Here is a 16132-nt window from a genome sequence, read left to right as displayed (position 1 = left end):
AAAGAGACTTATCCAAGTAAACATGCACAGACCACCAGTATCTAAGTGTTTTCTGAGTTGAGCACCTGTTTAATACCTTCCAGGGAATTCAGTGAGACTGAAAAAGTGCTTGCCTTAGACATGGGTGCATTCTTCAGGTGAAACATTTAAGAGCTGTCGTCAGGTGAATTATAAGGTAAACTGTTGGAAAGCTCTGCCAATGGACAGTGATCAAACCTTATTATGCAATCCTAGTTCTTTCCCTAGAATGAAAGTCAGCCAAGTGGGTAAGGTCACATTCTTGTTGGGCCCATTCTGTGAATGAGTAGAACCTCTGTTGCCCAAAGCCATCAGATGATTTGCCCTAACATTTACACATTACTAGTTAAAAAAATAATGAATGTCTCTTTTGTGTATTACAAAAAGGAAACTTATCTGGTGTTCAAAATAATGTATCCATGCTTCCTCTTCTTGCAGAGGAAACAATGCCCGTGGAAAGAATGCGGATGCGGCCATGGCTAGAGGAACAAATAAATTCAAACAAAATACCAGGCCTGAAGTGGCTAAATGAGGTAAGCCATGTCTGTATTTTTAGATAGCCATAACCAAATGAGACAGACAATTTTTAAAATGTTTATTGCTTCGATGCTATGCGAACCAATCTTGTGTTCACACTGATCAAATGCTTGTATACAATCTTGAGAGGGTCAACCGATATTTTTTTTTTTGTTGCTTCGGCTGTAACTTTTGGTTTGCTGTACACCAGGAAGGAATCATCATGAGTTTCCAAGGGGAGAATGGAGGAAATAAATGAGTGCCAGTTTCATACTGCAATACCAAACTCTGGTTTGGCACTGCATGTGTAGCAAACCATAGCGTTTGGTATTCATGGCTTTCTGGAAAATAGTGAACTGACCAGTCATGTTTCTTAATCTCATCCCATATCTACATGTCATGAGTTGCCAATAACCAAGATATGGTTAAATTCTTTTATAGGCCAACCTGCTCAGAAGGCTCAGAGAAAGATATGCCTATTTTCCAGGCATGCACATTTCTGCCTCCAAGAGGTCCACTCTAGGCAGCATAGATGTTTGAAATGTTTAGAAGAGGCCACTGAAATTCAAAATGTTTGCTTGAAATCACAACCCATTCAATAATACCTTAGCTGGAATGTTTATTAAATTCATACTGCAGCATAAGCTATGCCTTTTTGGAAACTTGTAACAGGTTTGTGAACCATAAGGGAACACCTAAGTATTTTCAAGTTTACACTATATTGCATAATCTCAAGAACATCAGCCCCTATGAACTCCTAGATATTTCTGTGGAGAAATACTAATTGATCCAGAAAGTAAGCAAGTGGTATAAATATATGCAGATGGTACAACTGCAGTCTCTTTTATAAAATAAGAAAATTTAAGGCAAAGTTAATCATTGTTGGTGATTCTTTTGCTCTCTTTTCCAGGAAAAAAAGATTTTTCAGATTCCTTGGATGCATGCTGCACGCCATGGGTGGGATGTTGAAAAAGATGCCCCTTTATTTAGGAACTGGGCCATTCACACAGGTAAGAGCAGCTCATTCATTTGGGCATTTTTTGGTGGAATTTATTTTCAATATAATAATTTGTTTTGCTTTCCCACATAATTAGGCTGAATAATGCCCAAAATGTGGTGCGGTGGGCACATGGGGCTTCTGCAGCTAAAAGGGCTTCCTCAGTTTCATCATCCCTCAGAGGAGACAGAGCAACGCATGCATCCCGTTGCCTTCTCATTCAATGAATAGCAAGGCCCTGGGACTACAACAGGGTCACAGGCATAACAAAGGTGTTCATTGCTGATGTCATGGATCTAAAAAGCTAGACATGGTCTAAAGTTAAGCACATTCCTGAGAACATCATTCCCACGCCGTTTAGAACCTCTTGAGCTAATTTTAAGAAGGCTTGATATGAAAGAATCTAGGTCATGGGTCCTCAAACTACGGCCTGTGGGCTGGATTCGACCCACCATGCCCATTTATCCAGTCCTCCTCAGAGGGCAGCGAGGTGGCAGCTTGCTCGCTCAGAGATGGTTGTGGAATTGCTTGGACATCTCCAAGTGAGCAAACCGCCGCTGCCCCATGCATGCCCGCGGGCACCCCCACCTCACTGGCCTGCGCCCGTCGCCGCCCCCTTTCAACTGGCCCCCTGTTGAAAAAGTTCCCCTAGGCCCCCTGATCTAGGTTGTGACATCACTGATATGGCACCCTAAATCCTAGAATTTGACTCACTTCACACAGTCCATCTGGCCTCTAGGGAGGTCAGAAAATTGTATTTTTAAAAGAAAATCTAAAGAGCAAAAATATGATGCTTTTTGTTTCTACCTTAAAAAGGAAGAAAAAGAACAAAAAGACAACCATGGCCATGCTTGCTGTGCTGGAACAAAGCAGGAGGTTTTGAGCATGCTGGTAATGTTCAGAGCACATGCCCTAAAGGCTCACTCAGCATTGGTCAGGGGAAAGCTAGAATTGTGCTGAAATTGGGGCTGGAAATTTCCGCTTTCTTCTGTTCTGATTCATGTAAAATAGGCACCCATGGGCGAAGCTTGGGCATGTACGATTTAATGGGCAGACGCCCTTTATGTTTGCATGGCATCATTGCCATTAATGTCAAAATATCATTGGATACTGCAAGCAAGTTATGCCAACAAAAGCTGGAGGTGCCCTGAGACCTAAAGTGTCTTTTCCTTCAGTCCACTCTTTTCAAGCTCTACCCCACTTGCTTGAATGTGAGTCTTAAAGGGCCTGCTCCCTGACTCCCTGACTTATTAACTCTTTGGTAGCTTTCTGCCTGGAATTCCCCCTGCATTATTGGGCAGGTATAGTAGTGTGGGAGGTACTCAGTTCTTCTGCTGCATCGGCTGCATGAGGAGCCATCAGTAAGGATTTTGACTCAGGCTTATTGTCTCCAGCCCATCAGCCTCGGGTTCTGCGGACCTCTGATGAGCAACCTCAAGCTCAATGTCAGGACTGTGGTTCTGTTCACCAGCTGGTGGTACTGTGGCCCTGGAGCCATCTGGCTCGTCCTTCTCTGAGTCACAACTTGGGCCCAGGGCTGTGATATCCTCACTTGATCTTGGTTATTTGCTTGCCTAATGCACGACCCAGTTCATACTTAAGTTTCTCCAGGCAGTCTTGCATATGGGAAAAATCTGTTTTGTAATGTCCAAAATAAATAACTGGAAGTTTCTTTGTAAATGAGTAACATCGACGTTTTAGTCAGTTTTATGGAGGAACATGTTTGGTCAATTAGGCCAGCAGCATCATTCAGCTGTGGCCAGGTGCCCCCGCTGCCCCCCACCAGCACTCTTCCACATTCCTCTTTTCAAGTTTTTGCCTTTTGCTGGCACGTTTCACTGCCTTTCCTTCCTCTCACTGAAATTAAGCCAATGCTGAACTGTTGTTGCCAGACCATTCTCCTCAACTTAAAGTCAAATTCCAGTTTAACAAATGCTTTTTATTCTTCTTTATCAGGAAAGTACCAGCCGGGAGTTGATAAAGCAGATCCAAAGACATGGAAGGCAAATTTCCGATGTGCTATGAACTCCTTACCTGATATAGAAGAAGTCAAAGACAAGAGCATAAAAAAAGGCAACAATGCCTTCAGAGTATACCGGATGCTACCCTTATCCGAGAGGCCTTCTAAGAAAGGTACTTGAACGGAACGTGGTGGGCCTCCCGGGTGCCTTGAGAATGCAGACTGATGTCTTGGAAAACAGAACCGTGGCGGTCGTGCAATGCTTGTCGTATTGTGTAAAGGCCATTTAGATACAGATGAATAGGCAACTGTTTCCTGTGCGGCGGGGGTGTCACGTCTGCAGAATGCTCACTGCTTGTGTCAGGCCTTCAGTTCCACTCTGAGACAAGAGGCGGTTGCACATGGCTGTAGTCCTGGGTAGACAACACGAGGCTCACAGACATCAGTGCGTCCCCAGAGAGCGTTCTTGGCACTTGGCAAGGTGTCCTATCCTCTGGCTTATTTTTTAAATCGGCATGTTTTCTTCTGAAGTGAGGATTGTTGGGCAATGGGAATCTGTTGTGCTGAAAACTGTGGATTCAAAAGAGTTGTTTGGCATGTTAAGACTCAGACCCCACCCCTGCTTTGTACTGAGTCCTTTGGGCAGGTGACCTGTCCTTTGCGGCATCTCCCATGACACCCATTTTGTAAGAAAACCAAGGAACAATTTCTCAAATTGTCAATTGTGCCCACAGTCCCAACAGAGTTGCTTACCCCTTTCTCTAACCCCATTGAACTGTGAGTTACTGTTGTCATGTTGTCGAAACCCAAAGAAGATAAGCCATTGGGCAAGAACCTACAATTCATGACCCAAAGACGAAATGATGGGTTTTATTCATGTTTGGTTTTGTTTGTTTGTTGCGATTTTCAAGCCAGAGACTGTTAGCACAACCGGGTTTAGACAATATGGTAACTCGTGCTTTATCAACAAGCCACAGTTTGGCAACCCACACTCAAGCCATACTCAACCTGAGTGAAGATTATTGTGTTGTCTGAACCCAGTGCATGTGTAAAGACTTCTGCCTGGGATCCCATAGAACATCTGCTAGTTGCAGTTGACAGTGCTGGGCAAGAGGAACAGGAGTCGAGTGTACAGTGTTTTGTTTGCGTCAGTGATGTGGGGCAGAGTCAAGGAGAAGCACAGTGCAATGATGCAGCATCACACAAGATGCTTTGCTAAACATTCCCAGAAAGAGGGAGAAAAAGGAACTGTGTGATGGCCATGTGGCTTGTGCAACAGCTGCTTGCAGCCTGTATGCCTAGTTTAGTTCAGTCACGATGGTTACCTTGCAGAGCCAACTGCAACCATGGCTGCTGTGCAGCATCCCTTAATTTCAGCCTGGGTTCTTCTGAAATGCCACCAAACTGACTATTATGAGCAATGTTATGTTCAGAGGCTTTCTGATCTTTGGAGAGGCTTGAGAGTGTGTTGGAGGCAAGGAAAACTGTACAGTCTATTAGGAAATGGTTGCAAAAAAGCTTTCACTGTATTTCTACAGGAAAGAAACCCAAACCAGACAAAGAAGACAAAGTGAAACAAATTAAGGTATTTTTTTCATTTCGTTGACATGACAACTTCTGATTATGATATCTTGATCCTACCATAGGGTTATCATTCTATGATTCTAAGTGTTATTGATGCTGTACAAAGGCTAGTTTCCATTAGCACAACATAAAGCCCACTAGTAGCCAGGCATCATTGCATCCTTCCCTGTCCCAATTTGCTACTTGGTGTAGATGGTGGCTCATTTCTCCGCTGCTGATTTCTCTGCTGCATTATCACTGATGATGTCATTCTGCTGTTGTAACTCTTATATGGCACCAAAAGAAATTGTGTGTAGAGTTGAGACAACTCTGTAAAGGATAACTCTGTGGGCTTGGCATGTGGCCTAGCATCGGCAGCACTGTGGAACAAATTTGCTTAATTTATCTTATGTTGCATAATATGTTTTGCCATTTTCCTGCATAATTCTGAGCAAGGAACAGTGCAAGACACTGAGTCCACCAGGGACCCCACCGACGACTGAAAATCTTACTTCCAAAATTTCAGCAGGCTTTGCCTACACCTTGTCAAGCTCATGGTCACAGACGTAAGGAATAGAAAACAGTGTCAGGGCACACTCCTGTGCATGTTTAGATAGAAAAAAAAATCTTACACACTGACTGGGAAACACTGCGACCTGTATCACGCATTCTCTGCTCTGTGCACTTCACTTAACTTGGAGAGCTGTGATGAATATTTTATAAGAATAAATGTTTGAGGTAGCACCTCATCCTTGTAACCCATAATATAAATTTTTCATTACAAACCACGCATTAACATTTCTTGGAAAGAACTTTATATATCCCACACATTGCTTTTGTGTATACAAGCAGGATCTATGTAAAAGCACAGTTGCTGTTGCAGTTCTGAACTTGGAAACCTTGAAACATTCCCTTGCTTTAGTCTAGCTACTCCAGCATGGCTGAGAAGATTGGGTATGGTGAGGGAGGGCGTCGCTAGAGGGGAGCTACAGGAGGAGAGGAGAGTGTGTGTCCACATCTCTCCTCTCCTGCATAGTCCTGACACCTGGTGTTTCCTTTCCAGCAAGAGCCAGAGGAATCATCTTATGAACTGAGTAATGGAACAAGTCAGGGGTTTTCCGATTACTGCTTATCTTCCACAATAAAAACTGAAGTTGACAGTACAATAAACATTGTAGGTAAGTAGTTCCAGCACGTTCCTTTTCCTGCCTGGTAGTTTTGGCTCACAAAGTTCAGTTTCACTATAATGGCAGTAATGCGACAGAATTAGAATAGCAACAAGGATAATTTTCTGGTGTAATTAAGAACCCTTGTAAAAGCTACTTGGAGCAGGCACAAAGAAGAGCACCAGAGTTGCTCTTTTGGTGGCGTTGGCCTTGATAGACTCACTGAAATCAGTGGGACAAGTTAATTATGATTTCAGTGGGCATGCTTCATCCATATGTATAGCTGGATCCAGCCCTTTGTCACCAATAAAAGTGACAAAGTCAAAATAGGAGCTTTGCCAGCACTCTTCAGCTAGGATAGATACCAGATTATAAGGAGAGAGATGAGATGGAAAAAATTTATGGCTTCATATGTAGCTAAAACTCTTCTTTTTTTAAACTAAGAAAAGAGATAGATTTCTAATCATACACAAAAATGCCCACATTAATTAATACTTTTATGAAGGATTTTTTCAGGTTGGATAGATTTTTTTCCGTTCGTTAAATGGCCTAATATACAGGGTGTCCCAAAAAAAATGACATTATTTGAAATGTGGATATCTGAGTAACTCCATGTCCTATGAATGGCAAATGAAATTAAATAGGCTTCATGTTGAACAATAAAAGATGTATAAAGTCCCCCTCAGCCCTAGCCAGAGGGATCATGCGAGTTGTAGGCCAAAATATCTGGAGGGTTACAAATCGTCCACTGCTGCTCTGCACCATAGTGAATGCTAACCAGGTTCCTTCTTAACCAGGTTTCTAAACCTTGGTTTCTGATTGCAGTTAGATGGGGTTTATGTTGATTCCTCTAATTAACGCACCAATGTTAGGTCTATTTCCCTCTCTGTTTTAGGAAATGTTATGGTCCGTGACAGTTTTTTTCCCCCTTGACTGTAATATATGCGTTTGATTGATACAACCACATATAATCATCATTATGCTCTCTTGTTCTTACAAAAGTTGTAGGAGATACACACTTTGAGGTTGGTCCTGAAGATCATATGATTGTTCCCAATCCTCCAGATGTTTGTCAGGTGGTAGAGGTGACAACAGAATGTGATGACCAGCCCAGTAGTATGAGTCAACTATATCCACTACAGATCTCCCCTGTTTCTTCCTACGTAGGTAAGCAGGCTTCTACTGGCATAACAGCTTGAGGAATCAGTTTAAGTTGCTACCATGTTTGAACTTTTGGTTGGTGCTTTTCTTTTCTGTTTTTAGGAAAATTGGCAGAGATTCTGTGAGTGCCTTTGGGGAAAGGTTTTTCCTAGCATATGCATTTTTTTCTGTGAAACAAAAGAACATACCCTGTTGTGGCATACTGTGGTAAACGAAACAGGGAACTAACATTGACTATTTCCTTGCAAATATATCTAGCGTATCTGACTGTGTATAGAAAAATCATTAGGCAGATAATCCCTAAACAGGACAAAGTCTAAATGGAAAGAGCGAAATTATTAGGTGTATTTATTTATGTATTTATTTATGAAAAAAATCCCTACCTTTCTGTGGGATTTATCAATATTATCGAATAGCAAAATATCAGCCAGGTACACTGTTTGTTGTCCTTCTGGGGCCATACCAAATGTTCTACAGAAAACCCACATGTCCTCCTAAGGAGGTGGCTCTGATGCTATTTTAAGTCAGGGATGGGCAGAAGAGAGAGGTCAAGCTATAGTATTTGGAACTTCAACTCCCAGAAGCCCCAGGCAGCAGGCTCAGGAATGCTGGGAGCTGAAGTCTAAACCCATGGAGACCTATCTTCTGCATTACTATCTAATTTCTGATTAGATAGGTGCATATGGGTGGGTTCGATTCTTAGTATGATCTAGTATCAATCGGTTCAGGGCAACACTTCCAAACTGGTGCCCTCTAGATTTGTTGGAATTACAGTTCCCATCATCCCAGACAGCCTGATGAGTAGCCTGCTGACTAGGGAGAATGGGGCTTGGAGTCCTTGTATACCCAGTGGATGCCAGGTTTGGAAAAGAGGATTTAAGTTCTTAAAGGCCCAAACCAACACTTTCAATTGGATCCAAAACATTGATTGCAGTGAAGACAATGTATTCTTTAGGAATAAATAAGAATTTTGTTTCTTCTCACAAAACACTCAGAGAAGTTCTATGTATAACCCTTAATGTTATACATAGAGACATTATGTAGAATGTAGAAACATTTCAAAGGAAATGTTTGTGTATATGCCCTTGTGAACCTATGCAAAAAAAATCCCATTTTTCAAGCTTTGCTAAATGAAGAAAGTGAATGTTTTGGGTATGCACTTGGATTTTTTGCAGTTGAAAGTGCTCACTTATCTGTATTCATGGGAAAGGAAAGATGGTCATATTCGGGAACATGCATCAAGCAAATGAAACTTTAAAGAGCAGGTCAGAGAACCATGATGAGCTCAGGCTTTGCATGTTGCCCATCTCTGTTATCTTGGATGCACACTCATTGTATGTGTGACCCCAGTCACAACTTTGGTGGCAGCATTTTGGATTGGTTCAAGGTTATTTCTGTTTGTTTATTGAATAGATATATATAATGCAGCCCATATTCTAAAATATCTTGACCAGTTTGCACGAAAAACAAAAGCTTTAAAATACACAATGATATGCATTAAAGTCCAATTAAATGCATTTTAGCAATTATTAATAAATAAAATCAATACATTAATTGATACAGACATTGAAACAATTCTAATCACTGCAACACATAAGCTTTATGAACACAAGCAAGAAGTATGTGAAATAGTAATAGAAATATAAAGAAGTATATTTAGATCTTGATGTTATTAGGGCAAATTACCAGCAACAGCCCAAGCTGATGAACCAGCCTAAACCGACTGATAACACTCCTAGCCTCTGTGATGAGTTGATGGATCCAGGAACACGCAGGCTGCTAAACCAATTCTTAATAAGCAGGTCCAACCCCATCCAAAACTTGTCAGGTTCCCAGGCCCAAATCAGCACAACTCCCCAGAACCTGAAAAGAACCAATGATGCTTAGCTTGCAGTGTGTATTCCATCAGCTAGGAAGATTCATGGATTCATTTTGGAAAGGACAGAAGTAATATGGAGGGAGGACGTGTCCCCAATACATGGGGTGCAGTTTCAGTGATCTCATGTAGTCATTCATCCAGATTTTCTTTCCTGCACCTGTCCCGGTCCCTCCACCCCACCCCATATGGCAAGATGCTTTTTAAGCATGGAGGAGGAATGTGGGGGACATTTTCTGGAGGAAAAACTTAAGGAGCGTCAGCTGACAGCTTTGGAAAAAAAAAGTATAGGATACAGAAGCCTTTGTTGACTGACCATGAGAAGCCCTGCTTAAAGCTAATGCCATTTTCTGTACCTTGCATGAGGAACCCTGAACAGCACATATCCTGAGGAAGTCTTCCTAAATGCAAGTGCCTTTGCGCCATGCAACTTTCAAGGGTTTCAGTCTAGGGCACCAAAAGTAATGAGAGGAAAATGGTTGCACAATTCAATTTGGTGGTTTCTGTACATGCACCTAGACATTCCTGATTTCCTCCTCCAGTGACGGTTCCTCAGACTGTACTGGGGCTGTGATGGCAGGAATGTGAGAATCCCTGTTTTGCATCTGGAAACCACAGGTACAGCTTAGCTGTAAAGTGCAGGGTGGTAGGATCAAGATACTTGTATGAGTGGCTTGTTATGAGAAGCTGCAAGTAGGGGGTTTTTTGTTTGTTTTTTTTTAGGAAGTTGGAATATACATTTCTGTATGTACGGAAACAAAACAACTTGGTTTGTGCTGAGTGGGAACAGAGGGGACAGTGCTTTAGAAGAAGAGGTTATTACCCTAGCCTCACAGCTGTGCTGCTGATCTGGCCTCTTGGGCTTGCATGCAGTATCCTACATAAAACCCAATCCAGGTGGCGAAGAAACCTCGAAGTGCTGTGATGGCAGTGCTTGGTTCTGGGAGAGGACATTGTAGCAGAATGAAAATGTGGTTAAAAATAACGCCTTGAACCTGAAAATTTAGATAAACCTTACCAAATGGAATGAGTTTTATCGCTTCCTGGGTGTGGGTGCTGATAGCTCTGCTTGGTGGTACAGCATGGGAATGTGCAAAGACTCCGCCATGTGATTATGACTGGTGCTTCTGACATTATTGAAAAAAGACCGTTGACCCTGAAGCAGGCTGACAAATAGGACCGATTTCCCCATTCTAACCCTCAAACTGAAACAGTGCTACATCCTCTTTTCTCTAGCAGCTTCTAAGTTTAGTATAATCTGGTCCTCAGTTTTTAGTTGTGTGACAATATCCAGCTGGCAGCCTTGTGGCATTTCATTGTCCAGTTAGTTTCACAGTGGCTGAGTTTGCACAATTGGGGAAGTGAAAGAAGCCGATGGTGCAAACCTGGTCACTGAATAGTCTGGTTTGACATAAACTTCATAATGTTGACTTGGAATCTGTCTAGATCCAGGGAAACAGACTCCATCCTCCTTATAAACAAAAATTGTGCTGGATCCACATTTGGTCATGCTTGCAGTATACCCACTGAAATCAATGTGAAATAAATTAGTCATGACTAACTTACATCTCACAGATTTCAGTAGATTTACGTATGACTACTTCTGAACCCAGCCTGTTGCTTTATATAGTGGATTCCTGGTTACTCTGACAAGCAAGGTCTTACATTTTCCATTTTTCATACCATTATCTCATTGTGTCCAACAGAAAGTGAAACAACAGATAGTATCCCAAGTGATGAAGAAAATGCACAGGTAAGCAAAGGACCATAAACTGTTTTGCAGATACCCACAAGTATGCTTCAGTTTATTACTTTGATTATTTCAAAGTGTAGATGCCTTTGTTTATTTATCTGGTTGCTTTGCTTGCTTGCTTAGATTGGGGGATGCTGGGAGTTGTAGGACATTTTTTTTTTTCTGTCTCATTTCTTTTCCCTGAACAGGATTGTGCCCTTAAATATTTGAAATGTTGCTACTGAAAATTGCTTCTGTATGGCTTCAGACCTGCAGCAATGTTCAGCATTCCTTACGGCCAAATAGATTGTGTGGCACATTGTATGCCAAGCACCAAGATTCCTCAGGGGACATAAGGGCCAGTCAGGGCTACTTAACCATTGCAGATCCATGTATAAAGTAAATAAATACATATTCTGCTTCAGCTGACGAGTAAGCATTTTGTTGCAGCTTGCAATGCTGAACCAATCCAGCGATACTAAAAATACAGCCGTGACAAGGCATATTCATGTTTCATCTCCAGGACAGCAGGCAGCATTCATACTCAGAAACTCCCTGGGGAACTTGGCTGTAGCTTTGGCAACGGTTGCTTTTCCATTTCAGAAGTGAAATTGAGAACTTACCGTGGGCTCTTGTGAAGCTCCGGCCTCACAGAATATCTTTTCAGCTACAGTTATGTCACATTATAATGGCTCCCAAGTCCAGCTTAGCTAGTTCACAGACCAGGCTGATGGAATCTGCCGAGGAGGCCCTGGTGGCAATGCATGGGAGGCACTTGTCCCAGTATTAATATTCAGGCCTGGTGCTGATCCCTGACTTCAGCGAGAGTGAGCCGTGCTGCCCAGGGCATCTTGTACAACTCCAGCGAGGCCAGAAGAAGTCAAGCCCGCCTGCCCTTTCTTTTCTCCTTGTGTAGCTTTTTACGTTGCTTTTATGACCCAGAATAGCCACTGCGAGAAGCACTGCACCAGAAGTAGCTAATAATCAGCACAAACTACATTGGTGCAATGCATATTTTCCACTTCAGCTTGCTTCCCCTCACACTTCAGCAGCTATGATATTGCTGCAATTTAAGCTAATATGTCAGGTAAGAATTTGTGGTACTGTTTTGACCTGTGAAAACTAGAGGTGAAGCCTTTCTGGAGACATTAAAACATACTGTTGGGAGATTTTATGAACAAGCAGCTGTGCTTAACATTTGTGCAAGTGTATAAAAGCTACACTGGGAATGCATTAGTTACAGCTTGTCATATCTTGGTCACAAGCTGCCACTTTTGGATTTCCTGAGTTCATATGTGGTTGAACACAATGGCAGGAAGTTCTCCTAACCATGATGGAAAGCTGCTTACACATGTGATACCTGTAAGATGAGAAGTATTTCTGCTTGGCCTGTTCAGTTCATGAGAGAAAAGTTAGGAGGAAAAAAAAAACATTTTTTCACAGTAGTTTTTGTTCGTGATTTCTTTTTAACTCAGTCAAAAGAATGGCAGTTTCAGCCTGTCAATAAATTGAGGATGCAGTCCAATCAAAGTTAAGCACTTTTGATTCTGAATGATCTCATTTGGAAAGGGTTAAGCCATACTCCTTACAATGTAGGTTATCTAGGAGACTGCCTTTCACTTCTCTCCCCACTTCCACAGCCTCCACATTTTCCAGATTGACATGTGGTTAGAATACACCCAGATTTGCTAATATGGGTATAGAAGGAGTTAACAGTGGTTGGATTGCATTGTCCCTGAATGTGCTCACAAAGTTCGTCTTGAAGTGTCCTGCCTTAGTGGGTCTGGCCAGAATGTTCTCTCTCACTATGTCTATACTGAATCAATTCGTGGTGGGGGATGGATTGCATCTGCAAGCCCAGCAATGGAGGACCATTTCCAGACTGAATTTCTTTGGGACAAACGCCTCAGGGGCTGCATTTGGCCACCCACTGCGTCATGTAGCCTGAACAGGATTATCCAGACTCCATTCACACACACACAACTTCTCCCCCACACAGTCAAGCTTCTGAGAAGCCATCATTGGTGGCAGTGGGGGAGTGATGATTTTTCCTGGGGGCTGGAAGGGTTGGGCAGCAGCCCAGCATGCCTCCCCAGTGCTGCAATTAGGCTTCTAAATTTCTCCTTTGTCGCTTCACGTGCAGCACAGGGACAAGGAGGGAAAATCAGTTCTATTCAGGGACCGCATGCAGACCTTTGGCAGGCCAGATCCAGAGGTTCTTGGCCCCATGCTAATCCTGTCCATGACACTGACCTGTGCACCAGCCCCACTCTCTGACCTCTGTGTATTTGGCCGAAGACATGCCTGATGTGCAATTGGGAATGGTGGGCAGCTGAGAATGCCGAACGCATTAGGAGACTCTGTTCATGCTTAATATCATTCATGTTCCCTGGAATGTGTGTAGGTCAAGCTCAGGGGTTGGCACATGTGTCACTTTTCTTCCACTGCTTGTTTGGGAAATGCCTTGCAGTAGGGTATATACATAACCTTGTTACCACATTCTGGCATGACCAAAACAAAATCTAAAGGAGAGAAGCTACACAGATAATGGGAGAATCAGTAAGTGCCATTATCTATGGAGCAAAAGAAATGGATTGTAATATGAAGCACAACTGCTTAAGGAGAAATGGAACCCTGTGCCCTAAACGCCACCATCGGGAGTCCCCTTTATCTTTTCTCCCCCTTTACCAGTATGACGAGAGCCATTTGATCATAGTGTCTCCTCTGCAACAGAGGACTTCTACAGTGGCAGACAGTGCTCTTATTGGAAGCTGTCCTATTGGTGATGTTAGCAGAATTGATAAACTGAAGGTCTCTTCTCTACAGGGTCAGCTTCAGTGGCAGAAGGAAAACATTGGCGGCAAGCAATACTATAGCAACTTGGGAACAAGGAACCCCCCTTACCCACTTCCTGGCATGGCTAGCTTTGTGACTTCTAATAAACCTGACCTCCAAGTCACCATCAAGGAAGAAAGCTGCCCTCTGCCTTACAACACGTGGCCTTCTTTCTCAGAGTTCCCTCTCCAGCAAATTGTTTGTTCAGCTTCCACCAGTTACAGCAGCAGGCCGCCAGATCATGAGAACCGGGCAAGTGTCATCAAGAAAACATCAGATATTACTCAGTCGAGGGTCAAAAGCAGCTAAGCCGTGAGCTGGTATGTTCTTGACAGATCTTGTGTTGTGGCTTTGAGGAGCACAACTAATGTACATTCAACAAAGCTAAGGAAAAAGCCTTGATAAAACAGATTGTGACTGTGTCTAACTCCAGTACTGGAGCATTTTAAACTCAGGACTCCAGCCATCAGAATGTAGACATGAATCAAGTTTGGAATTCCAAGGTTACAGCCCAAGACAGAAGGCCCACATTGGCATGTTCCAGACCTTCACCAAGAGGACCAACAGCCCCCCCATGGAGTTGCTGCACTTCTTGTAGTTGAGGCCGTAACGCAACTGAAAACCTTGGAATGGAAGAGAAAATGTGAACTAGCTGGATTTTTTTCTGAACCTTTTGTGAATATGTACATAGCGCAGTACTAGCAATATTGCAGTCTGCTTTCGCACCTTATTAAAAAAAGCACTTGCAAAAAAGGCCTTCATTATCTCGCTCTAATTAATGGCACACTTAAGGCCCTTCCTCCTGCTCCCCATGCTGTTTTTTTCCAAGGCTCATCCAGCTAATGTGGCCTTGCCTTGGACTATGGAAAAATGAATTGAATAGGAAGGTAAACTCTTCCCATGTACATTTCACAGATTGTTTTCAAGAGTGCTTGTCTTATACGTGTCTAATCTGCTATGCTTGAAAGCTGTGTGGTACAATAGAAGAAAATCTATTACAGATATATTATGCAAATTCCCAAGTTTAAAGAGGAAAAAAGATACTCTAATTCTAGCCAGAGTAAGCTTTTTTATTTTTTTATACAGTGGAATATTTTATTCTAAGTAAAATTCTAAAGTGAATATAATTGTTTCAGGTTTTTTATCTTTTCTACAGCAAATTTATAATTTTACAATTCGGTGTCTTGGTTGTCAGCAACTATTACATCTTTGTGGCACATTTTCTTTTTTCTCTTTGTTTTTACAATTTGTAAAGATGAAATAGCTTTTAATGAAATTTATGTAGCAATCAAACTATCCTGTGGATTGATAATAAATATTATATATAGTTAAGTTTTTAAACAAACACCTTGTCTGTATTTATGGGATTTGATAAAATGCAATGCATTGAGGGGCATTGAGACTTGAGTGAGTCTCACGTGGTGGCAGAAGGAAGCAGTAAAACCCTCTTCTAAAACAACAGGCACGATTCAACCAATGTGCACCATACTTGAAACCCAGTCATCTCAACCGGAGAGTTAAGCATGTTCATCACTAAAACTGATGGAGTTTCACAGTGCTTAAGGTGTGTGGCCAAAGGATACTTTGGATTCCCAGATTCAAGCTCAGGAACAAAGCACCAGCTTCAGGGCTCTGAGTCTGTGCTCTGCGCCCACCCCTCCCAACACACAGGGCAGAAGTAACCATGCTAGCAACTCAGCCTCGAAGAGGAGTAAAAGGGGTGGAGAGGGAAGAAGGATGCAGATGCCCAGATGGGAGGTATCCTGTGTTTTCTTAGCCTCCTCCTCTCCTTCTCCAAATATGACCATGTCGCTAATATGCTGAGTGGGACGTGTAGGGAGGCAGCGATACATTCTGCTTCTTCTGCTCTTATTGGATGTTGGGGGCATTATGAGCACTGAAGTTGCAACCTATAGAGCCATCCCCCATAGATCACAAAGCATGATCTTTCTGTTACAACCAGTAGTGATCATCCTTTACATTTGCTTGTCCATGTGCCAAGGACAAGCCAGAGTTTCTAGGAATTCTGCTTTGCTGTGAACCAGCCAGAGCATTGCTGGTGCATATTGTTCCCATGTGACACAGCTGGACTATGAGAATGACCAAACAAAGCAGGGAACCCCTCTTGGTTTGTTTACCATCTGAACCAGGTCTCAGGTGTCCCTCATAACAGGTCAGACTCACATGCCATGGTTTCTAAGCCATTCCCGTTGACAAGAGCCTGCCCTAGTTCATGGATGGTATAGAAATTAAATAAAGAGGAATCAAGTAGAAGTATGTGAACCAGTTGCATGCTGGTTCAGTTAGC

The 16132-nt window shown here is 42.6% G+C and overlaps 1 protein-coding gene across 8 annotated transcripts in view; it reads left to right on the top strand.

The window, feature by feature from the left end:
- IRF2 (interferon regulatory factor 2) overlaps positions 1–15169 on the top strand; it is a 40881-nt gene extending 25712 nt beyond the window's left edge. For all 8 annotated transcript variants that reach the window (XM_044449905.1, XM_044449903.1, XM_044449904.1 and 5 more), the window contains 8 exons: positions 457–551; positions 1445–1544; positions 3488–3664; positions 5030–5076; positions 6118–6232; positions 7223–7387; positions 10964–11010; positions 13816–15169. In XM_044449905.1, coding sequence (XP_044305840.1) covers positions 465–551; positions 1445–1544; positions 3488–3664; positions 5030–5076; positions 6118–6232; positions 7223–7387; positions 10964–11010; positions 13816–14133 — 1056 coding nt within the window. In that variant the 5' untranslated portion in view covers positions 457–464 and the 3' untranslated portion in view covers positions 14134–15169. The remainder of the gene's footprint in view (positions 1–456; positions 552–1444; positions 1545–3487; positions 3665–5029; positions 5077–6117; positions 6233–7222; positions 7388–10963; positions 11011–13815) is intronic.
- Positions 15170–16132: the final 963 nt, after the last annotated feature.

The sequence above is a fragment of the Varanus komodoensis genome, unplaced genomic scaffold, assembly GCF_004798865.1.
Source record: "Varanus komodoensis strain SLA01 unplaced genomic scaffold, ASM479886v1 scaffold61, whole genome shotgun sequence".
NCBI classification, from domain to species: Eukaryota; Metazoa; Chordata; class Lepidosauria; order Squamata; family Varanidae; genus Varanus; species Varanus komodoensis.
Note: the sequence above shows the minus strand (reverse complement) of the source record. Positions and strands in the feature narration are given on the sequence as shown.